The sequence below is a fragment of the Dermacentor albipictus genome, chromosome 1, assembly GCF_038994185.2.
Source record: "Dermacentor albipictus isolate Rhodes 1998 colony chromosome 1, USDA_Dalb.pri_finalv2, whole genome shotgun sequence".
Lineage (NCBI taxonomy): Eukaryota > Metazoa > Arthropoda > Arachnida > Ixodida > Ixodidae > Dermacentor > Dermacentor albipictus.
The window spans coordinates 274,943,963-274,969,287 of NC_091821.1; the positions used below are offsets into that span (position 1 = coordinate 274,943,963).

General features: G+C 44.6%; 1 protein-coding gene across 1 annotated transcript in view; it reads left to right on the top strand.

The window, feature by feature from the left end:
• The window catches only part of Ide (Insulin degrading metalloproteinase), a 316,112-nt gene that overhangs the window by 208,072 nt on the left and 82,715 nt on the right, over positions 1-25,325 (top strand). Inside the window, exon 20 of the mRNA XM_065440616.1 lies at positions 10,242-10,333. Coding sequence (XP_065296688.1) covers positions 10,242-10,333 — 92 coding nt within the window. The remainder of the gene's footprint in view (positions 1-10,241; positions 10,334-25,325) is intronic.

Below are 25,325 nucleotides of genomic sequence, written 5' to 3' on the forward strand. Positions count from 1 at the left end.
ACCTACAATGAACATGATTATGATTATGATAATTTAAAGGCATCCCCTTTGAAATGGGGGGGTGACAGTCACCTAGCCTGCTTGGGTTAATCGGATGTGCTATACAAGTTATTCATTCTTGCATTTTGTATGCATCTCCTTAATCTTTTTTTCTCTTCCATAAAACTTTTATATCTACTGTGTGCTGTTATTCAATCTGGCGATGTCGAAGTTGACTAATACACTGGACACTGTCCAGGATATTGGCTATTCTATCTACGTGGATGACATTACTATATGGAGTGTCGGTGGTAGTGATGGAGAGCTTAAGGCTAGGCTGCAGAAGGTGGTAATGCTTACGGAGGAGTATCTGGGTCACATGGGGCTCAAGTGCTCCACTAAAAACTTGGAGTTGTTGATCTTAAAATCTAAGAAGCTAGGTCGTAGGCCGAAGGGTTGGGTACCGGAAGTTGAGCTTCGTATTAGAATTCATACTAGGGAAGGGTCGGTGATACCCAAAGTTGAAGCAGTCAGGGTCCTGGGTTTTGTACTTGAAGCGAACGGATCGCACATTAGAACCATTCAGCGTATTACCAAGAAGACGGAGGAGGCCATAAGACCTATAAGAAGGATTTCTAATAGGTATAGGGGTTTAGGAGAAGGTGCGATGCGCTTAATTCACGCATTTATTATGTGTCATTTCTCATATGTGGCAGCTATTGCTAAATTGGAATAAGGGGGAGAAAAATAAATTGGAATCATTAATCAGAAAAGCCGTCAAGGCTGCGCTTGGTCTGCCTATGACTACATCAAACAATATGTTGTTACGACTGGGTTTGCATAACATTTAGATGAAATTGTCTAGGCTCAGCGTACTGCACAGAGGGAGTGGTTGACACCAGCGGGTAAGTATATTGACACGTGTACTTATCTTTATCGGGCGACCACGTTTGGCCGCCTAACAAATGTTATCGTGCAGCGCAGGACGCGCCTGCATGTAAAAGAAGTTTCTGGAATGTTATCGATGGTTCCCGCCACTGTCTTTCACCGTAACTTGTGTAATCTGATTGCATGTATGCGCGACGCGAATAGTGCAGAACTTTGTGGAAGGCAGGCGGGTCCCATCGGTTAATCTGGAACATTCCATGACTGATCTATAAAAGCTGACGCGCTTGACCCGCTGATCAGATTTTCGACGATCGCCGACTGTGTTCGCCGCTATCGTTGCGCTTTAAGTGTAGCCTGTTTTGTGGGCACAGGTTCGCCCAATAAAAGCTAGTTTTGTCTTTCACAGTACTGCTACTGTGTTCTTTACCGTCACTACCACGTGACAACATTTTAGAGTCAATTGAGGAATTGGTGGCCGTGTCGCACGATAGGGTGCCTTTACACGAGTTGAACGTGAACGTTAAGGCAAATATCATGGTTCATCCGTTTCCGCGGAATGTGCACCCCGTGCACAATGTAGGGAGGCGGGTTGCGAGAGCTAGGGCTTTGTTGCGAGAGGCAAAGGATCAGGAGGAGAAGTGTGCGTTTGTTGACGCCGCATGGATTAATGGTAAAAATGCTTATTCGGTGGTGGTGGTAGATGGCAAAGGGAGCGTTAGAAATGCTGCTTCCATTTATACCAAAGATCCGGGGGTTGCCGAACAGGTGGCTATTGCTCTAGCACTAATTGATTCAAGAAGAGTTGTAGTGTTTAGTGACTCGCGATCTGCAATTAAAGCCTTCTCGAGAGGACTTGTTGCAGAACCGGCTAACAGACTGCTGCAGGGTAGGGATATCACTTTGCACACAGTTACTTGGTTCCCGGTGCATATGGGGACAGTGGAGGGAGCCCCGCGTAACCTCAACGAGGTGGCGCACAGGGAGGCACGAGAATTAGTATGCCGTGTACTCCCTGAAGGGGCTGGATCTCCCGCTCTTGAGTACAGGGACGAACTGTTAACCTACAACGAAATCACCAAGCACTATTACTTAGGACGCAGGGCATTCCCCCTGCCACATTCTAAATTAAATAGGCCACAGGTGGTTACATTAAGGCTTCTGCAGACATGAACGTACCCTAACCCGGTCATCATAAATAAAATTAATCCGGACTGCGGGGTTTCAGTCTATTGTAGTAAGTGTGGGGGTTTGCTCGATTTAGAACACATGCTTTGGCGCTGCTTGGCGTTGGCCAGTGATGGTGCTCGAGGTGAACAGTGGTGGCAGCGCATGCTGCACAGTGAAGTGCTGGCGTACCAACTCAGGGCTGTCCAGCAGAGGGGCTCAGCCTCTCTGTACCGATGTGGGAGCGGTCCGCATCAGTCCCAGACTGATCCCTCAGGACCTAAAGTTCTTCATACCATACCTAGTGTTCCTGTATATGCTCCCGCAGGGAGCAGAGTTGCGCATAGGTCCGCCATCGGGATCCAGCTCTGCAGCGAAGCCCCTCCACGCGCGCGCAGGAGCCAAATTCCGCGCTGTGTTCCGCCTCTTTCTCTAGAGGTCGCGAGCTACAAGCGCCAATTGTTCGCAGGCGCTTAGCAAAGGGCACTTCTTAATACAGGCTACGCTCGAATGAGTCATTCGTGCAGTCGGGGAGGGGGGGGGGGGGGGGAGGCTTCCAACCAACCGAAACTTTGTATGTACTAATGTAAACACGCATATACAAACACACATGAACGTACAAATATGGGGTAGGACAGCCTTTGATTCCCCAAAATAAAATACTCCTGTGGCTCGAACAGCTCCAAAGTTCGCTCGCAAACACGCAGTACTTTGCCACAAAAGGCGGTGCAATGATTTTCAGCATGCATATGAAGTTGTCTTATCATTGTCAGAAAGCAAGAAATGTTTTCAAGAGTGTTTAAAACTTCACACACGTAAGCTGGAGACTTAGCGCATTTTGGCTGCCGAAACCAGCCGATTAATGACCGTCGCCAAGAGAGCTATCGTGCCTGCAGTTATGTCAGTGACCATTAACAGAGCGTCATTTATCACTAACCATCGTTCACAACAGCTGCACATTTTCGATACATGCGGTGCAGACACAGATTTAAGCGCATTTCAAATGTTCACATGCGCACATTTTAAGCAAAGCTTACTTTTACGATTCATTCATACCGCAGACTAATCAGCTATATAGTAGCAGCAAATCTGGAAGTAGAAAAAGATTCAAGATGCAAGAGCTTCTAGATCAAATTTATTTCCCACAAGGGAATGCATGAACGACTGCTGGCAGCAGGCCAAGTGTGCTGGTTCATGGAACCTTGGGGGCAGAATTCAAAGAAAATGGAAAGGCAACAAGCTTATTAAGAGTAACAACAGGTTATTTTTATTGCACTAATCACATCAAGATGGCAAACTTGCAGAGTAATTATTCACACAATGCAGACTGTAATTTGACAACACATTTTTGGCATCGTACTGGCACAATACAAGTGCCAGTACGATGTGTTTCGTATCACTTCACCAAGGTCCTCGACTTCACATCGTCGAATACCGTACCTGATACCCGCAGCTGCTGCTCTCAACGCACGATTGACAGTCCGCTGATTGCAATGGCGATGGCACTGACGGAAACGACGAGTTCGCATGAGTCGGCGATGCGCCCGTAAAGTTGGCTTCGCAGCGACGCGGATCATTTGACGTCATTTTTCGCGCTCGGCCAATAGCTGTGCGAGCGGCGCCGGAAAAGGTATGCGCAACTCTGCTCCCTGCGGGAGCATATACAGGAACACTAACCATACCATACCGTGTACTACTACCTATGCCTGTAACTGATTCGGTCCTATCAGTATCTGTTTTTTTTTTTTTCCACCAATAGTCTAAATGTCTCTTGCTTATTGCAACTGCTGACTGGTTGATGCTTCCATCCACTTCAAATCCAACTGTTTCTGGAAGGCGTACATTACCTACGGGTCTCGCTGGGTGAATACCTTCACATTCCACTAGGATGCAAGGTCTCCGGATTTTTGCTGCAGCAGACACGTCTCATCTTGTTGCAGATATTTGCTCCGGTATGTTTTTGTCCTTATGCAACCTGCTCGAGCCTCGAATAGCAAGGCACTATCCTTTGTGTTATCATACAGATTTTGCCCTCTAATTTCTTTCTTGCCATTCTTGTAAATCTCCATGGTCTTTTTCTGTTTTCATTCTTTGCATTGAATTTACCGTCTCTGTTTGTCTCACTTTCTTTCTGATGAGTCCTGGTTGTCTATTTATGCTTTCAATTACCCTGTACTTGGATGCCGACTTGCTTGACCTCTTCCTCCATTCTGCATCCATGCTTTTGAGGTACAGATACTGTGCACTTTAGCGGCCCATTTATTTTCATCCATGTTCCTCAGTCACGAGAGTGCCGCAACAGTGCCACCTCTGCATGACAAATGTTTCTACTTTGGCTGTAAGAGTTTTTATTAAAAAAAAAATGTTTTGTGGATTTTTGTGAAAACTGCATCTTGCTATGGTTTATACTTTTGAAATTAATAAAGCCTCACTCTTTTTGCTTCTGGATCACCCTGTTCATTTTCTTTTTTTCATTACTATGTCAGCTGAAGTTTTTATGAGCACTTTGTGCTGTGCCTCGGTACAAAATGGGCTCAGTAAGCATTGGTCGGCAAACTCACTCATACTTGCTCAGACTCGGACCAACCATAAGCCCGAGTCCAAGTGAGCCCGGCTGATCAGAATTTTGGTGAGTCCGAGTTTGGAGCTGAGTGAGTTTGAGTCGTAAGCAAAAAAAGCATATTTTGTAGTCTTGGCGAGTTGTGTTCATTCTTCTGACCTATGGCAGTTAGGTATTGGAACATTTCACTGAGCTGGTTTTGATAGAAACGGTATTGACAGAGATGGATGTGCTGCCCCAGTTGTGCCATCCTGTGCCATCCTGTGCCATCCTGTGCCAAAACACAAATTTTGAACGAAGTAATAAAATTGAGCGGGATGCGCGGCATCTCCTGGCCACCACACAGCCTTAGCCGTGTGGGGGTGTTATTCCGTATACAGTCTACGCTCGTTACAATGGACCTGTGTACAACAGACTTTCAGATATAACGGACCATATTTCAGCCCTAGTTTGTTCTACCTATTTTATTAATGCAACAAAGTTCCCTTTTAACAGACCTTGCTACAACGGTCTATTGGCTGCAGTGGACTAAATTATAGGCAACTTTTTTAAAAAATTGGGCGTATAAAACGGACTTTTGCTATGTTGACATGGGCTGGTAACTGACTTCCAAGGGTCAGCTCACGATCATGGCTCAATATCTTGCGAGGGAGGGAGGAAGCTGGGGCGGAAGCATGCCGTCTTTTGCGTGCGAGGGGAAGAGGGGGAAGGTTCTACTCGGGTGGCTGCTGTTAACAGCGCCGTGCGGGCGCTATACCATGAAAGCGATCTGCGATGTGGACAAAGTGCGCACCTGCGCAGGCACATCGTTTGTTGAAAGTGATGTGCAATGTGAACAAGGTGCCTGCCAGTGTGGGCCTCATCTTCAAAGTGATCTGCAATGTGGACAAGGTGCACCCAGTGCCGGTAGCTTCATATGTGCTGTGCTTTCGACGTTTAGTTTGCGTTGAAGCGAGAGACAGCACGAAGGTTAATTCACTCGCTGCTTCTGCCGTGCTTGTCTTGCTTAATTCGCTGTCACAATCGATGCTTCACCTTTCGGGTGAAACTGTGACCTTTTTTTCGTTTGTTTTTTACTTTGGACGTTTGTCACTCACTCTTTGCAGTTAAGTTGTTAGACATCGCGACAAAAGTTTCAGAAGTGTGGCGTATCAGATATTACGGACTTCGGATAAGGCAGACATTTTTTTGTTGGAACGAGAGTTGACTGTATCATCAAATTCTGCCATATTGTCAGCTCTGATCGGCCCAGAGAGCTGCTACATCTTCTGATTGGCTCGAGCATTGCCAAATGTGTCCAGAATAACACTCCTGAACTCGTCCAAGCAGGCACGTACGTACGCAGGATTTTTTTTTCGGGTAACTTCTATGCAAATTAGGGGGGGGGGGGCTACTTTACTAGTACAAATGTGAATAACGTCCACCATTCGTCATAAAAACACGTAAACCCACAAGAGAGAAATGAAATAAGGTGTATTTTACAGGTACGCCCTGTGCGATACACCTCTCCTTTACTTGGCAAACAAGGAACTACGTCAAATGACTTGCGCAGGAAGAACACTGTCAAGGACAAGTAAAAGAGCGAAATTGTAAAATGAAGATTACTTTAGTAGAATACAACTTAAAGAAACAGCAGTTGGCAACCAAGGCACACAAACTGCGGGGTGTTTTTTTTTTTTCGCCAGCCGATCACAGAAGCAAATAAAATCGTCGGCATGCGGCCTTTTGAAAATGGCGTCATAATTGATACCTCCGGAGCGTCTGCTGTTCTTGAAAAGTATTTTCATCGGCGGAAGCAATGAGGTGTGCAACAGACATGGACAAAGTGTATGGAGTCTGAGCATTCCACTCTTCAAAAGTCTGCGGTGCCGTTCATTTCACTGCTGAATCCATTTTACTCATGAAACTTCACTGCCAACTAAAGTGAAACTTGACAATAAATAGTTCCAGCAAAGCAAGCATATCATTTCAGTTCAATAAAGTATTAGGGTTTGGCCGTTCCACTATAATAGGCGAGACAAAAGGTATAAAATTGCACGCTAATAATTCTATCTTTGTGGTTACCGCCTTATTTGGGTAGCAGAAAAAGTTTGAAGCACGAATTATTTGCAGCCTCCCGGAGGAACAGTGGCTGGTGGTTATGAGGGCGTGGGCGGGGCTTCACTGCAGAGTTAATTTGTATCCGACTATAGTAGCGTTTTTTTTAGTTAGCTCTGGAAGAACTATAGAGAATATGTATTTCCGGAACAGTCACAGTTCTTTTGGATTCCTCGTTTATGCTCTACCAAGTGCCGCAAACGACTCGTATTGTTGTTTGGGAAGGTACGTAACGATGCGTGGCTTCCAGTCTAGTACAACCTCGTAGGGCGCAGGACGCTGTGATTCTAGACGTACTACGCCCACCGCGGAAGCTTAAAAAGACACTTCATAAGACACATAAGCACAGCAGAGAAGTGGCTACGTCAGGTGGCTCGACTGATAACTGTAGAAGCGTCATTAAAAACACACGGAATTGTTCCCCACTTCCGGCGGCGTTTTTTCTACTTCCTCTTTAAATAAAAAGATGTTGATCTGTAAATATTTTCTTAAACAATGGTTCAATTTGTTAACTTTCACTTTTTCTTCCTGTTTGGCTGTTGCCTCGGTTGCCGACAATGTATTCCTTAGTAGAACGCTTATTTTCTCAACGCCTTGCGGCTCTTGTTTCTGGTTGGCAATTTTGCACGAAAAATGCTCTACAATTAGGCAAAAACCAGACGAGGTAACAGATGACATTCATGTTGCTTATGGATTTAACGGTTATTGCAGGGTTTGATGATGGACGCTGTTTCGCATTATTTTATTTTTCACCTTACCTAACCCATATCGCGGGTATATGGTTCCGAGAATCTGTCAGCGTCGTGGTGAGCCGTTACTCGAGGAAATAATGAAGCAAAAGGAAAAGTTAAACGCAATTGGCGTTTTCTGTGGCCGCAACTCGTCCCACGTGCATATAGACCAGCTGGCCACGAACCAAATCCCCTTCTTGGTCCCTGGATCAGTCTAAACGAAGAAGGTTGTACTAACGAAGCAACAGCGAAGCGCGTGACCGTCAAAAAGATGGTGACAACTGAACACATTTCAAGATAATCGCGTGGGCACCAAATCGATGAGGAAACTGTCCTTCACACCCCCAAAAGATGCCGATAACTACCGCCATCCAAAAGGAGTGAAAAAGGCAGCAAAATGTTGACCGCCGAAGAGCTGTCAAGTTTCAACATTGATTTCGAGGCGCTTTAGGAATGTGTGTGAAAAGTGGTGGCATGGGTGGGGAGGGGGGGGTATGAGTCTTAATTTCGAGGGGGGGGGGGGCGGGCCTCCCCCGGGCCCCCCCTTGGGTACGTGCCTGCGTCCAAGCCAATGAAATTAGATTCAGATGTGGCATCTGGAGTGTGGGTGTTGAGTGGCGCATTGTAACTGAGCCGTAGGGAAATGAGGAATATATTACGCATGCTTATAATTCTTGCTTCTTTGGGTACTATGCAGAATAATTTAAACTGGTGCTATTGTTATAGGGCAGCCATGAAGGAAAGCCGCACTCAATTGAGTGAACAACTCATATACAATCTGTTCAGCATGTAGCTCACTTCAGTTATACTGATACATTTTATTGCTTGCCTGTATGCCCTTTAGCTAAATCTGTGTCAATTAATGGTGAACACCATGCGTGTAACGTTAACAATCTGTTTCGCCCCCACACCATGTCTGGTTGCCTATTTGACAGTGCGGCATGGTGACAAACCACCTGCTTGCTCTCGTGAAACTTCTTGACCACAAATCCAAAGTTGTAACAGTGATTGCCACTCAAATTTGGATTCTGCGTCCATGCCATTTTCTGCACAACCGCACGATGCCAAATCATACTTTTCCTGCCGCAGAACGCAAGCCAGGAATATAAAGTTTTGATTTTAGTCATGCTTTTAGTCGATTCCAGCGGCCAAATAGCAGTTGTAAGAAGCTGAAGAAAATGTAAACTCCAGAAACTGCACTTGTAGCAACAATGTTTATGCTGTGACTTGCGCGAACAAGCCTGAAAAATTCAATAAACCGTAGTTTGGTATTCAACATACCTGTTGCCGTTGTAGTACATTGGGTTTATAGAGCCCGTGGCGAGGCTGCGAATAAATTGGAGCTTGTCCAAAAAGTAAGCTGTATAGGCCACACTTTTAAGTGTGTAACCAGTGCAAAACATCAGTGATCTTTTTTCTCTCTTTTTCTTCGTAAAAAATTGTCAGTGTTTTTTCCTCCAAGGGTTGTGGAAAACTGGCAAACAGGCAATGGGCAAAGTAACTACAGGTGTATTATGCAATGTTTTATCTCGCTGTCCTAGTAAAATGTCATCAAGAATAAAAAATAATGGACTGCTTTACACGAATAACAATTGCATGGCAATCATTCATCGCACTGCGAACGAGCAGTTGTGCTCTTTCTCTGACGTGCCAGTTACTTTTGGCACGTATCTTTAGTCCTTATCAAACATGAAGCCATTATTTGAAAATGCGCAACATACTAGATGACAAGGCTTATGTTTGCAACCGCTGATATTGCTGTGCAGTGGCACGTTGTCACATGGTATTTATTAAATTTTGCACATTCCTTCCTTTTTTTTTTCAGAAAAAAAAAAAGAAAGACCACACAGTACCTAGTTGCTATGGGTGGGCAGCGCAACCCGGACGAAAGACAACAGGAAGTACACGATACGAGCGCAGCTGACAGCAGACAGCTGGAAAGCTGACACTGTGCTTGTATCATGTACTTCCTCTTGTCTTTCGTCCGGGTTGCGCTGCACACCCATAGCAACATTTTTAATCACCAACTCGCCCAGCTTGCCGTGTTAATACAGTACCTAGGTTGATTTAAATTCTGTCATTGGTCATTTCTTGGCATCCATCGCAACCTTTGCAATCACACATTAATGATTAGGTTAGTTTATAAAACTTAGCTAATTAAACCTGAATATCATTTGCTTATTATTGCATTCACACACACGCGCACACACACACACACACACAAACAAACAGACAAAACACTTATTACTAGCACTAGCATGAACAATAATACCAACATAGTGAGTGCCATTCTCGTAAAGCACTACTATATTTTTTATTTCTTGGCTACATTTAGTTGGCACACAAAATATGTAACTTAATACTGTTCTGCAAAATCAAATAACACCTTTTTCTAATCTGCTTGTATTTCATTCATGTTGAGCTTTATCAAATCACTTCACAACGCACATATTCTGCTTCAAAATAAGTAATTCCTGCTCCAGACATGCTCCAAGTGGCAAATTTCCTGTTCGCAGAGCTGCTCCAAAACACTCTTGGCTGCTTTCATCTGTGTATTGATTAGGGTTGTATGCCCATGGTCATTATTTCGGGTGATTGTTTGAATGATTAGCTGTGCCATGGCAAGCATGTCCTGAGTGATTTTTTTTTTTTTTTGGAAAGCTGTCACTATCAGTACTAACTACTGTACATTGTCTGCTCACATTACTTTTTCATCTCGCATGCCAAGTAAATTTCTAGTGGCACTGGTGACTGTTCTCGACTGTTTTGTGGCTATGACAGTTTCTTGCTTATCACATAGTACGTGTGTCATTTTCTTTCAGAGCTTACCAGAGAGAGTGTCCAAGAAATGATTCCGAAGTTGCTGTCTCGAATGCATATTGAGTGCCTTATGCATGGAAATTTGACTCATCAGGTATGGTGAATTTAGGCTTAATATTTATGCAAGTTCTTCAGAGCTTGTAAGCTAGAAAATGAAACGGCTTCTCATATTTTCATTACTTGTTTTGGTCTCTTTCTCTAATATCCATGAATAATTGCCTATATAGAAGCTGAATATTTGTAAACTAAGTGGCACTATAATGCACAGTGTAGAAAAGCAAAAGTAGTTACGGTGTTGCAAGGGATATAGGCAAAAGGAGCAGATAAACATGCGGACTTTTTGATGCATCCCGGCTGTCTACTGCATTGAACGACATTCGATGGCAGAAAGCTTTTGGAATATTTCCTCAACTTTAAACATTAGTTTTCACCCAGACTTGTGTCAGTCAGCTTGCTCATATATTCCCTTCAGGTGCAGTGTGCACATTTGTGTATGTGACGTCCTTTTGCCAGTTATTTAAGGGGATCGTGGCTTTCAAAATAAACTTCCTTATTTCTTTATGGATGGTGATGAAAATTGACAGATATTCGTAATGTTTGTGGTGGCTATCATAAAAATTTCAAAATTTGATCTGAACAACTTTTTATTTACAATTTGTTTTCTTTTTGAGCTTGTTCCAAGCCTGAACGACTTCAGAAATTAGAAGACTTGTTCAAAGCCCTGTTTGTTCCAAAATGAATGGTTGAGGTCATGATGCTCTTGGATTTTTATTATAAGGTGACTGTACAACAATTATTTGAATCATTAATTCAGACACTCATACTGGAAAAGCAAGACTGTCGCATAGGAATACAGTAGCAAAGCTGAAATGAAATAGACCTAGCAGTCATGAAAAAACCAGCGGAACAAGCTGAGGAAGAGACAAGTAAAACAGCTTTGAGAAAATAACTTTCAAGGTTGTACATGAGATTTTATTAATTGATTTCAATATCTACATTCACAGAGGGTATTACAGCAATGTTACGTTATCAAAAGGCACCAACGTTGTACTAATTTATGTCCTGTTGAATGTAGGACTTCTGGAGTGTTTTCATTATAGTCTGAAGTGCTTTGCTTACCTTTTCTTTTCCATGAAGCATCCTTTTCCGCTGCTCTGTGAAGAGCATGTTGGCCATGTTGCAGACCAAGTGCTGTACAATATTCCATGAAAGCACAGCATGTTCCAGCATTGTATTTTTATATTGCCTCGTTGAAGGGTGTCTCTAGTGGCTTATATTCCTTAGTGTCACTCGCATAATGTCTCCATCACATTCATACTCCTTTTTGCCAAATGACTGAATCAAGGCTTTTGGCAGCATTTTGATTATTTTTTTCTCTAGACAACGGCTGAAGAGCTGCACATCAGAAATGAGCTGGTGCATGGACTGCAATGCAGCTGAAACATGCATGCCTTGCATGCCAGTGCTTATGCAGAGGTTTCTCCTGGGTAGCTGGTGCAAGCCTAGTGCTTGCACCAGCTATCGTATATTGAGAGCATTATATTAATGCGATTGCATTAGGGGCCCCTCACCAAGCCCCATAGCAAATTTTGGTTATACGCTAGAAGTTGTTACGTGTTCTCTAGGGAGCGTTCTGCCGCAAAAAGTTTTCAAATCGGCTCATTAATAGCCGAGATAGAAATATTTCAGTGCCTTGAACCCATGATTTCAGCAGGTGGGCTCTACTGCCAAGCAAGACGCTCTCTCCATTCGCCCCGTCTAGCCTTCACAAGCGAAATTCCTTCCCTGCGTTCTCCCATACCGGACCTCGAGGATCACGTGACGCATACATCACAGGCCCTGCCTTCATTTTTTTTTTTTCTCTCTCTTCGCTTCTTTTTTTCCTGGCGCTACGCATCTCCGTTGACGACGTTGCGCGTGACCTGTTGTCTCGTTCGGGCAGCACACAATTTTGCACACTGTGCACAAGGAAACATGACTAGCAGTATAATTCAGTGCTACACGAATACTGAGGCAGAACAAGTGGATCGCAGAGCATGATCATGCGCTGTAGCACGATAGAAAATGGCATAGTTTCGGTACCTACGCACGTGACCGCACGACCATGAGAACAAACAGATGAAGCGGAAGTACATCTCTCCTCCTTCGGTGCGAAGTAAAACAAAAAACACGCAGACATTCCGTTTGTGTGTTTTATTATTTCTCTACACTTCAATTCATCAATTAAAGCACCAGCTCGCACAGATAACAAGTGTCTTGAATAATTCTCGATGACACGTGTCACCACAAGCGACATCATACTGCAGGCACGACTACGCCACCGTCCAGCTAGGAGTGCAGTGGCTGCAAGGAGAAGGAAAAACGCAGTTCGGTTTGAAATTTCAGGTTTTTCTGTGGCACGTAGTGATGTAATACTTTGCAGACACGGTCATTATCGCTTAATGTATGCTCTGCACTTGTCAGCTCAAAATGGGGAAACCTGGTGAGGGGCCCTTTAAGGGCCCCATGTTGCAGAAAATCCAGTGTTGGCATCGGCATTGGTGGAGTTGTCTGTGAACAAAAATTTCCATATATGTTTAGGTATATGTATATGCCACACCTTGCTATATGACATGCGGTATATGCGGGTTATATTGTCATACCATTCTATCACTAATGTTGCTCATGCCTTGTCTTACATTCTTGACAAAGTTATTCCTCAGAATTTTGAGAATGGCAGCCCACAAACAAATGTCATGAAACAAAACACCAACAGTGCGTGCCTTTTGTGTTAGATCTTCTCAGACTTAAATATTAAAATTGCGAAACAATAACAGAAACCTAAAAATGATGTAACTTTTTTTGGCGTGGCTGTGCACTACATTCGGGATCGTCCCACACTAGAGGCAGCATTTCTACCAGAAAGCTCGCCTTCGCGCATAGCGTTCGCTACCAGCATTTCCTGGTAAACATTATGGTTACATAAGCTGCTGTTGCCGGGAAGTGTAAGAAGCAGTCAGAGATCTTTGAAGGCTGATTTATTCCACTGTTAAAGGCAAAGCTTAAGCGTCCTCAAAGTTGTTGTACAAACTTTCTCTCCTTTGAACCTTGTGAAAGCCTGGAGAGCTTATGGAATGCAGTGGAAAGTTTGTTGAATATTATGAGCATAGCCAGATGCACCTGAAGGTCATGATACTTAGATTTCTTTTTTTTCTTTCTTGTGAACATATAAATTTGTACTTTTCCTTTTTATTCCCACTTTCGCATCAAACGCACACTTTGGTTGCGAACGAATTGAAATAATGAAACCAAAAAAGTGAGAATGTTCCGACCTGCACTGTAACTCAGACTGTGATGAAAAAAAGAAAATAATAATGATAAAAAAAGTCGTACATTTCGCCTGAAAGGTGAAGCATCGATTGTGACAGCAAATTAGTAGACAGCTGTATGAAGTAAGGATAGTAGTTTTATTGGCTGAATAAACTTGTAAACATTTGCTTACTAACTGAATTAACGAGCATGGTGTTATCGTGTACAAGCAAACACGAGTACATCACACCCGATAAGCATGGACACATTGCCAAATGCGGGTGTAAGCAAGCGCAGCAGCAACAGCGAGCGAAGTGACCTTCGTGTGGTCTATTGCTTCAACTCGAGTGCTGAGAACATAGCGTCCCTTTCAAGATAGAGCATGCGCGAAAAGTGCAAAGTATGCACTTGTTGGTGGAGTTGAAACCGCCCCCCTCCCTCCCGCGCTGCCTACCTGCTTTCCTCCATACAGTCAAACCTCGTTAATACATACCCACTTAACGTGTAATTGCAGTTTAAACGTAGTTGCGAAGATTCCCCCACCCAGCCCCCATTGAACCCCATATATTGGCTGACCTCTTTTAAGCCGTAATCGCTCAGTACCCACCAAACGGTTAGTGCGTACTATTTTCTTTCTTGTTCTACACACACAGGCCCAAAATCTGCAAAATTTCATGTGTGCAGATGTTCGGTTCTCGAGTTGCGACACCCGGGCAACAGCTGCCAGCCATAGTGACGTTTAAACATGGCCACCATGACGTAGTTCCTGTTCATACAGCTGTTCCCGATTGCAGCACCCATTTTGTAGATCGCTTTCAGGATGTGGGCCCGCGTGTCTCTCTTCAGCGCACAGCGGTGGAAACGTAGCATGTGGAGCTATTAGCAATCAGCACTCTCTATCCGCATCGCAGATTGTTTTCAAGATACGGTGCGCATGGCCGTGCCACCAGGCACCACCAGTGCATGTTTGATTATGGTTCATAATGGTTCGACGCGGATGGATAAGGCGCTAACGAGCGATAACGGCTTATGATGATCGGAATGTCATCAGCTCACTCACACCGCCACCTGCATTACTTTGCATGCATTATCAATGCACCTTGTGCCACCGTGCGCACCAGTTCGTGTCACCATGCGCTGTGCGCTGTCCTTTGTTTGGCTGGATCAAGTTTCATAACATTGATAACATAACACCGGGCTGCATGGAGATGAGCAAGTTGCACAATGCTTACGCATACTTAGACAACTCCCAGAGAAGTTCCTGCATGAATTTTTTTTCTTCATTCCACCAGTGTGTTTGCAGTCATGGTGTTTGAGGTCCTTGCTGCGGCGTGTCTAGTTTATGTTATCAAGAAGCCGACATTGTTACATCCACGGAGTTCTTGGATAGTGACATTGTTGCCGTCATCGCACCTCGCCCATTTTCAAGCGAAAGTGAGGACGACAACCACAATGTGAATGTGCACAATGGCCCTTCATTATCTGACGCGGCGCGTGCTTTCAGCATCCTGCGAGCTTTCGCAGAGAAGCGGGGCCTCATGGACAAACTCGCTTGCGGCCTTACAGAGTTCAAAGATGTTGCGGCAAGGCCACCATGGCGGCAAGTGAAGATCACTGATTTTTTGCTGCCTAACTAGAAATAAAGGCTGTCTGAGTGTGTGTGTTTGAGAGCATCCGACGTAGTTCTTTTCTGGCCGCTAAGCAACTTCTAAACTGGCATTGGCAGTTAATTCGTACATTGTTTAGTGTGTACCTAAACGTCATTCCCGGCCGACTACGTATTAACGAGGTTTGACTGTATATGGTGCGCGAGATTGAGCCGCAATCGTCAGCTCACCTTGCACCCTATCTTGAAATGCGCAGTTGCTGCCCGAGCACAATTCCCCCCCCCCCCCCCCCCCTTTTCCTACATCCCATGCCCCCACAGCCTTTCACACGACGGAAGACGGCACATTTGCTCGCCGCTTTCTTTCTTAACACATGCCAGATTAAGCTGCGATCGACGGCTTCCCTTGTGTGCTTTCACCTGCACGTACAGCATATGACGCATGCCGATGATGTTTTGGCTCTTGGACTTTATACAGAATATCACGATGATGGCAAAAATGCGGCTGGAGTGTCTATATAATTGCCATTGCAATAAAGAAGACCGACTCACTAGGGGCGCGATGTGCTTGATCGCGGAGCCTGAGGCACCGTTGTGCAAAATGTTTAGCCGTGAGTTCAAGGCATCCACGTACAATGGGCTTGATCGCCGAGTTCGAGCTGCTGGTGCCCGAAATGCTTAGCTGTGGGTCCAAAGAGTATCCGCAATGTGCTTGTTCACAGAATCTGGTGTGAGGACTGAACCAATGGCTAAGTGCACTGGAGTCGCATGGTGGGTGCGGCCAATCAGAAACTTCAGACTGACCTTCACTCATTTACCTTTTGTGCACATGTTTCTGTGTGGAGGACATAGTTCAAGTCTCAAATTTACGCTCATGTTTTATGTGTGAAGGAGATAGCTAAAGTGGCAAAGTTGAAGAAGGGGATATGCCCTTTCTGATGAGACCAAGAAGCCGGCACTTGGTTGGGCCATTTTAAGGATATCAAGGCTTTAAATTAAAACTGCCTCGCAGTCTTATGTAAAAATAAAGCAGCGTACATTGAGCTTCATGTGAATTGAACCTCCTCCATACTCTGTGTTTCTTCAGTGTGCTGCGTATTGCTATGACGACGAATTAGCTGAAGGCACTACCATTTTTGACGGGACATTCAACATACTGCGGCCCAGTAGCAATGGTGAAAGACTAATATTTCCTTTGTGTTAATTCTTGCAGTCAATAATTAACTTGTGCACTTTGAGGCGGTGAATCAACTTTTCTTACAGAAAAATGTAATGTGACTGACTTCACAGTAAATATACATCTAATTCTGTAATTATGATGACTCACTAGAAGATGCCCAAAGAAACATTCTACAACCTTTTTTTTTGTTGCAATGGAATGTCCACTACCTTGGAATAAAGTTGTGTAACTGACACATTTATTGGCAGTCCATCACATAATTTGTGCACAAAGGGGATATAATTCCACTAGTTCTGCCTGCGAACTTACTTGCGCATGCCAAGCTGTGGCAATGGCCAACTCTTTTGCCTACATCGACACTTATGGCAGCTATCATTGCTTGCACTACCAGTGGAGCTGTGATAAATTTAACTGTGGACCTTGGCCAGATACCACGAAATCTCATTTCACCCAGGGTGCAATAATTCTTAATAATATTTGCTATGTTTTGTTCACCTTATTATCATTCATAGATGTAGGGTTTCTATCTGGTTAAAGGAAATCTTGAGGTGAAGGCTAATGCCATGATTGAAATGGTGGTGTTTCTAGGCGAGCTCACTGAGGCCCTTTTTTTTTTGTTTTCTCTTTTTATCTCGGTTGTGTCGATGGCTAAAGTGCAGCATCCTTTGTGGTACAACCAGTGTGTCGGAACGAAATGTTTTTCATTCTGGTTTTAGTCTTGGTCTACTGAAAAAGGTTCCATTCCGGATCTGCTTCATAACCAAAAAAGAAAATAAATAATCCGTAACAGTTCATAACGGTTTTAGTTCTCATGCAATAATTTTTGAAGCGAAGTAACGATAAGAACAGTATTCATTTTTCTCTAAGTTAATAATTCTGAGATCATGCTCAGTGCCATGTGCCAAGGCACAGGCATAACCTTGGAAGCAGCACGTCATTGAGTGTACTCGCCGAAACCTGAGGCCGCCATTCCATTCTGATAAAACCAACATAAACGAACGTTAACGAATTATAAAACTTCAGTAAGAAAGCATTGACAGGCCGCCATTGGAATATGAACCTGGCAACGTTTAACGCTAGAACGTTATCTAGTGAGGCGAGTCTAGCAGTGCTATTGGAGGAATTAGAGGGCAGTAAATGGGATATAATAGGGCTCAGCGAAGTTAGGAGGCCAAAAGAAGCATATACAGTGCTAAAAAGCGGGCACGTCCTGTGCTACCGGGGCTTAGAAGAGAGAAGGGAACTAGGCGTCGGATTCCTGATTAATAAGAATATAGCTGGTAACATACAGGAATTCTATAGCATTAACGAGAGGGTGGCAGGTCTTGTTGTGAAACTTAATAAGAGGTACAAAATGAAGATTGTACAGGTCTACGCCCCTACATCCAGTCATGATGACCAGGAAGTCGAAAGCTTCTATGAAGACGTGGAATCGGCGATGGGTAGAGTGAAAACTAAATACACTATACTAATGGGTGACTTTAATGCCAAGGTAGGCAAAAAGCAGGCTGGAGATAAGGCAGTGGGGGAATATGGCATAGGCACTAGGAATATTAGGGGGGAGTTATTGGTAGAGTTTGCGGAACAGAATAATATGAGGATAATGAATACCTTCTTCCGCAAACGGGATAGCCGAAAGTGGACGTGGAGGGGCCCGAACGGCGAGACTAGAAATGAAATAGACTTCATACTCTGCGCTAACCCTGGCATCATAAAAGATGTGGACGTGCTCGGCAAGGTGCGCTGCAGTGACCACAGGATGGTAAGAACTCGAATTAGCCTAGACCTGAGAAGGGAACGGAAGAAACTGGTACATAAGAAGCCGATCAATGAGTTAGCGGTAAGAGGGAACATAGAACAATTCCAGATCAAGCTACAGAATAGGTATTCGGCTTTAACTCAGGAAGAGGACCTTAGTGTTGAAGCAATGAACGACAATCTTGTGGACATCATTAAGGAGTGTGCAATGGAAGTCGGTGGTAACTCCGTTAGGCAGGATACCAGTAAACTATCGCAGGAGACGAAAGATCTGATCAAGAAACGCCAATGTATGAAAGCCTCTAATCCTACAGCTAGAATAGAACTGGCAGAACTTTCGAAGTTAATCAACAAGCGTAAGACAGCTGACATAAGGAAGTATAATATGGATAGAATTGAACATGCTCTCAGGAACGGAGGAAGCCTAAAAACAGTGAAGAAGAAACTAGGAATTGGCAAGAATCAGATGTATGCTTTAAGAGACAAAGCCGGCAATATCATTACTAATATGGATGAGATAGTACAAGTGGCTGAGGAGTTCTATAGAGATTTGTACAGTACCAGTGCCACCCACGACGATAATGGAAGAGAAAATAGTCTAGAGGAATTCGAAATCCCACAGGTAACGCCGGAAGAAGTAAAGAAAGTCTTGGGAGATATGCAAAGGGGGAAGGCAGCTGGGGAGGATCAGGTAACAGCAGATTTGTTGAAGGATGGTGGGCAGATTGTTCTAGATAAACTGGCCACCCTGTATACGCAATGCCTCATAACGTCGAGCGTACCGGAATCTTGGAAAAATGCTAACATAATCCTAATCCATAAGAAAGGGGACACCAAAGACTTGAAAAATTATAGACCAATCAGCTTACTGTCCATTGCCTACAAACTATTTACTAAGGTAATCGCAAATAGAATCGGGAACACCTTAGACTTCTGTCAAGCAAAGGACCAGGCGGGATTCCGTAAAGGCTACTCAACAATAGATCATATTCACACTATCAATCAGGTGATAGAGAAATGTGCGGAATATAACCAACCCTTATTTATAGCTTTCATTGATTACGAGAAAGCATTTGATTCTGTCGAAACCTCAGCAGTCATGGAGGCATTACGGAATCAGGGTGTAGACGAGCCATTTGTAAAAATACTGAAAAATATCTATAGCGGCTCCACAGCCACCATAGTCCTCAATAAAGAAAGCAACAAAATCCCAATAAAGAAAGGCGTCAGGCAGGGAGATACGATCTCTCCAATGCTATTCACAGCGTGTTTACAGGAGGTATTCAGAGACCTGGATTGGGAAGAAATGGGGATAAAAGTTAATGGAGAATACCTTAGTAACTTGCGATTCGCTGATGATATTGCCTTGCTTAGTAACTCAGTGGACCAACTGCAATGCAAGCTCACTGACCTGGAGAGGCAAAGCAGAAGAGTGGGTCTAAAAATTAATCTGCAGAAAACTAAAGTAATGTTTAACAGTCTCGGAAGAGAACAGCAGTTTACAATAGGCAGCGAGGCACTGGAAGTCGTAAGGGAATACATCTACTTAGGGCAGGTAGTGACTGCGGATCCGGATCATGAGACAGAAATAATAAGAATAAAAATGGGCTGGGGTGCGTTTGGCAGGCATTCTCAGATCATGAACAGCAGGTTGCCATTATCCCTCAAGAGAAAAGTGTATAATAGCTGTGTCTTACCAGTACTCACCTACAGGGCAGAAACCTGGAGGCTTACGAAAAGGGTTCTACTCAAATTGAGGACGACGCAACGAGCTATGGAAAGAAAAATGATAGGTGTAACGTTAAGGGATAAGAAAAGAGCAGATTGGGTGAGGGAACAAACGCGAGTTAATGACATCTTAGTTGAAATCAAGAAAAAGAAATGGGCATGGGCAGGACATGTAATGAGGAGGGAAGATAACCGATGGTCATTAAGGGTTACGGACTGGATTCCAAGGGAAGGGAAGCGTAGCAGGGGACGGCAGAAAGTTAGGTGGGCGGATGAGATTAAGAAGTTTGCAGGGACGGCATGGCCACAATTAGTACATGACCGGGGTTGTTGGAGAAATATGGGAGAGGCCTTTGCCCTGCAGTGGGCGTAACCAGGCTGATGATGATGATGATGAAGAAAGCATTGTGCCCATAGAAAACGAAATGATAAGCTCTTCAGCACACAAGCTCTGGGTTTTGCTGTGATGCCGATCTGCTAATACACCGAACGGCACGTTGAGATTAGTAGAGCGCTCGGCCTGCTATCGCTCTCACACTATCCCTGTCTGAGATGCACCCTTATGCGGACTTCCTGAGACGCACCCTAATGGTGACGTTGCCCGACGTCGGTTGTTTCGGCTTGCTAACTTTCCGCTTGAAGCAAATGTCGATAAAAAATACTTCATTTTCACTCTGAAACAACATAATAACTTATCGGTTACATTTTCGTTCCAGTAAGAAATTTTCTTTTTTGTTTTCCGTTTTTGTTTTCATTTCATTTCGACACACTGGGTACAACAAAATCAAATGATTGCTTACTGACGTTATCTGGCTACAATGCACAGCACATATGCCAATGAAGCAGTTTGTGCAAAGTCTTAGCTGTTGCCCCTTACAGAGTTCCAAGTGCTCAAGATGCATGATGAGTTCCATTGAAGAGGATATATATGAGGGGTGTGTAAATATTAAATATGAATTGAATAGTCTGCTATTTGATTTGATAGTTCACTATTCAAAATCACCAAATATTCATTTCTTTTCAAGTGCAACTGATAACAGTACTTATTAGATTCTTGAGAGAGAATGACCGATAGGGACTGCTCCAAACGATTCTGCTGCCGGACAGCTGCGGATGCTGCGGAAGCTGCGGATGCTACAGAGAGGCACCTCAGTCAACAGAAAGAGCACCCAATGTCTTTGCAATAACTTCCAGTCATTTAGTAACCCACATCTTTGCGTAATGCGAAGTGATGCAAATACTCTGTGGATTAAAGGGATACAGAATAAAAATCGAAGAATATAGAGAAAGCCCCACAATTGCATTCCTAAGACACGATTGCTATAGTATATAGTCATTATTGGGGTTACTTTTGAGCGGATGGCTTTATTTTTGACTCTCTATTAGCGGCCACTGCATCACTCGCAAAGCGCTCCCGACAACAAGCCGGCGGATCTGACGTAACACCTACCCTCAGCAGCCGCGGAGCGAGCTGGCCGGCTGAGCAGTTTTGTTTTCCTCGCTATGCGCAGTGCAAAATGCAAAGTTCTAGTGAGAGCGACAGCATGAGCGGAACTTATGACTCCGACTTGGATGAGCGGCCTACTGAACGACCACGAACGATAAAGGCGTATGCCTACGATCCGTCCGCGTCGTCAAGCGAAATTGACGACTACCCGCCGCAGCAGTCCCCTTCCGCGGTGACGAGAGAGTCTGGACTAGCAAAGAGGTGTTTACACTGTGCAGTCCATGTACACGCGTTCGCCTCGAGAGATCAGCGGTGGCATCATAGGTGGAAACCAGATATAAACGCGGTTCCTGCGGCTCGGATTGCAAGCTCGCACCTGTCACGAATGAGTTAGTGAGACCAGAGGCGCACGCCTCATTGACAGTGTTGCATCCGTGGCGGTGCGCCCAGCGTGGTTCATTCACGCAAATGCTTTGCCATGTTTGGCTTCAACAGAGCGAGGACGCTTATGCCTCAGGCTATGCAATGTCAGGCGACGTAAGGAATTTACTCTGCGTTCTGCGCAGAGCGGCTTGCTCCGCCCGCTTGGATGGGTAGCTGCTAGCGCGTAAAACATGAAAGCCACCAATGCACAATACAGGTGCCGTGAGTACACACTATACAAAAAAAAAAAAACGTAGAAATTGAAGATATTGACGCGTGTAGACCTCCCTGTACCTACGCCATCGGAGCAGATGTGCCCGGCGGCGTGAGCATAACAGTCGGCTGCCGACTCTCGCGCGGCAGGTGCTTGATGCGCGCAAGTAGCTGTTTTGAGAATAGATGCGATGAAGCAACGGGTGAGGATTGAAGCCAGGCATGTGCAGTGACTGAAATGCGCCTCTGTAAGCAGGGAACGTCTTGTTATTCACGGAGTGAACGAGTACATGCGCAGCAGTTTCAGCGTCCCGTTGTTTCATCGCAGCCGAGCACTCCTTTCCTTGGTGCACACGAGATGGCGCCACCAGTCTCATGTCGGCGACTTTTTTTTTCGTCAGCCGTCGCTTCAGACGATGCGGATTTCGATTCATTCTGGCAGAATTGGCCAAACATCTGGCTCAGAACGTCGTACAAACGACAAATTACGGTCAAACGGCACCTGTGCACAAAACTACAGCGTGAACAAGTACGCGAGAAAAAGACTACCGCTGCCTGCCATTGCCTACCGCTGCCTGCCAAAATGCCATCGGCATTTTGCGGCGTTGACACGGCTGCTCCACACATCAAACCACAAATCCACGAGATGAAAGACGACGTTTTCGAACAGATCACACGAGGAAGCGGTACGAATAGGGCGGTCGAACAAAGAAAGCGCGTTGCTGCAAACGTCAACTCGCCCCTTCGCGCGCTCAGTGGGGACGATCGCTCGCAATGGGCCTCGAGCTGGGTAAGCGTGACGTGACATCCGGTTTTGCCAGAGCTTCCGGAGGAGGCCGGTAGGTGCTTTGATTTGAGAAATATTCATTAAAACAATTACTTTTCGCTCACTTCTCCTCAGAAAGAGTGTTGTTTTGGTCGCTCTCGGTTCGACAGCTATCACTGGAGACAGAAATCTCGGCGACAAATTTTTTATTCACTATCCCTTTAAGCTGGTACCTGTGGCAAGCTTTTTTTTTTTCATCCACATTTATTTTTCTTTACTTTTTGTTTCTACATTTCAATAAAAAAAAAGTCATTTATCCTAGGCTTTTCTCAGTTTCATTGTTTGTTGACTTCATCTGAACGTGACTAACAAAAATATGGCCCTTGGTTCCCCTTGTTGTTCACCTTTAGGTAGTGCCCATCATGGAAAAAAGAAAAAGAAATTGTCCCTATAAAAGTAAAAGAAAACATCTCATTCAAGGAAGCACGCAGGCGGGTGTCCTACCTTCCTAAAGTCAGCTTTGCCGAAGTGGCTCGTCAAGGGGCAGTGCCACAACGGCTCCCGGCGCCTGTCCGGCCCACATTGAGTGAGCCGGCAGTGACGCCATCTGTCCCCTTGGCGGCTGCAGCCAGCGCTGCTCTGCCATCCCAGAAGGGACCATCGACCTCCGGGCTGGTTGCCTCAAGGGTATTGTCCATTGAGACGGAGCCCTCTCGTCAAAAACAGCGCACGAAAGAGCGCGTGTCCAGCGCCTCGCAGGAAGTGATGGACGTAACACCAATTGTGACGGCGCATTCAGTGCCCAAGGAGCGGCGTGATTCTATCAACCGCCACAGAAAAGACAAACTTCGTGCGATGGCGCCTGTAAAAGGCCCCGTGACCTAAATCTTGTTTCTACAACACACAGCTATAACACTTCTCTCATAATGCAAACACAGACACTACAAAGGAATGTTAGAGGACTTCTCCATAACCTTGACGATATCAGAGAACTCCTCCATAGCTACAATCCGAAAGTGCTGTGTGTTCAAGAGACGCATTTGAAGCCCACAGAGACAAACTATCTCCGACAATACACTATTCTTCGGAAAGATTGTGATGATGTTAATGCTTCATCCGGTGGTGTAGCCATCGTAGTTGATAAGAGTGTAGCATGTTGCTTATTTGAACTTCGGACGCATCTTGAGGCAGGCGCCGCACAAGCAATCATTTTTAACAAGTTAGTTCCAATCTGCTTGTTGTACGTTCCACCTAATCAGCAGCTAAAAAAATGGATTTCTATTGCCTAGTGGATAAGCTTCCTGAACCCTACATGATCGTAGGTGATTTGAATGCCCACAACAGTCTCTGGGGAGACGGCCAGTGCGACACTCGAGGGCGACTCATTGAAAATTTTGTTGTAAGCTCTGGTGCATGCCTCTTTAATAAGAAAGAACCTACATATTTTAACTTCATGCATAACTCGTGCTCATCTATTGATCTGGCTATTGGCTCTGCTTCATTAATTCCTTGCCTGAAATGAGAGGTAATCAAAAATCCAATAGGGAGTGACCATTTTCCTATATTACTCAAGCTAGCAGTGCAATATGACCGTTCACCACAAATGCCTCGATGGAATCTAGAAACAGCTGATTTGAAGCAGTTTAATGAATTAACTTATTTAACAGAAGATTTTATCAATTTACTGTAGATGATGCAGTACAGTATTTTACAGCTTTTATTATCGGCGCAGCAGAAAAATGCATCTCTCAAACAAATGGTCGTTCATGTAAACAATGCGTTCCATGGTGGAATGATGATTGCAGACGGGCGCGGAAGAAGCAAAACAAGGCATGGAATACGCTGCGTCGGACACCAACTGCAGAAAATCTCGTGGAATTTAAGCACATCAAATCGCAGGGAAGACAGACAAGGCGACAGGCAAGGGCAACGAGTGTGGAGAAATTTATTTCCAAGTGTAAACTCCTACACACAAAAGGCAAAAGTTTAGAATGCACTTAGGAGGCTTAACAGACAGCAGACCCAGCCATTACCCTTGGTCGATGATCAAGGGAATACCTTGGAGGAGCAGGCAGACGCACTTGGGGAGCATTTTGAGGGTGTCTCTAGCTCAATTAATTACTCTAGGCCATTCCTTAGATAAAAGAAATAGCTGAACATAAGATATTAGATTGCAAATGCAGACTGAATGAAGCCTGTAACCGTTGTTTCAGCGTTGCTGGGCTGAAATATTCTCTAAACGCATGTTAGAGCTCGGAACCCGGAGCTGACAGGATTGTATATGACATGATCAAAAACTTACACAAAGATACACAAATAACACTTCCCGCACTTTTTAACACCATTTGGTCTTCTGGACACGTGCCTTCTACATGGAGAGAAGCTATTGTAATTCCGATATTAAAACAAGGTAAATATCTATCCTCTGTAAACAGTTATCGTCCGATAGCGCTTACAAGTTGTCTTTGCAAGTTATTTGAGAAAATGATAAATCGCCATTTGTTACATTTCTTCGAATCTAACAAAATGCTTGACCCTTATCAGTGTGGCTTCAGGGAAGGTCACTCTACAACCAACCATCTAGTACGCATAGAGTCACACATCCGTGATGCCTTTATACACAAACAGTACTTCTTGTCCATATTTCTGGATATGGAAAAGGCGTACGACACGACAT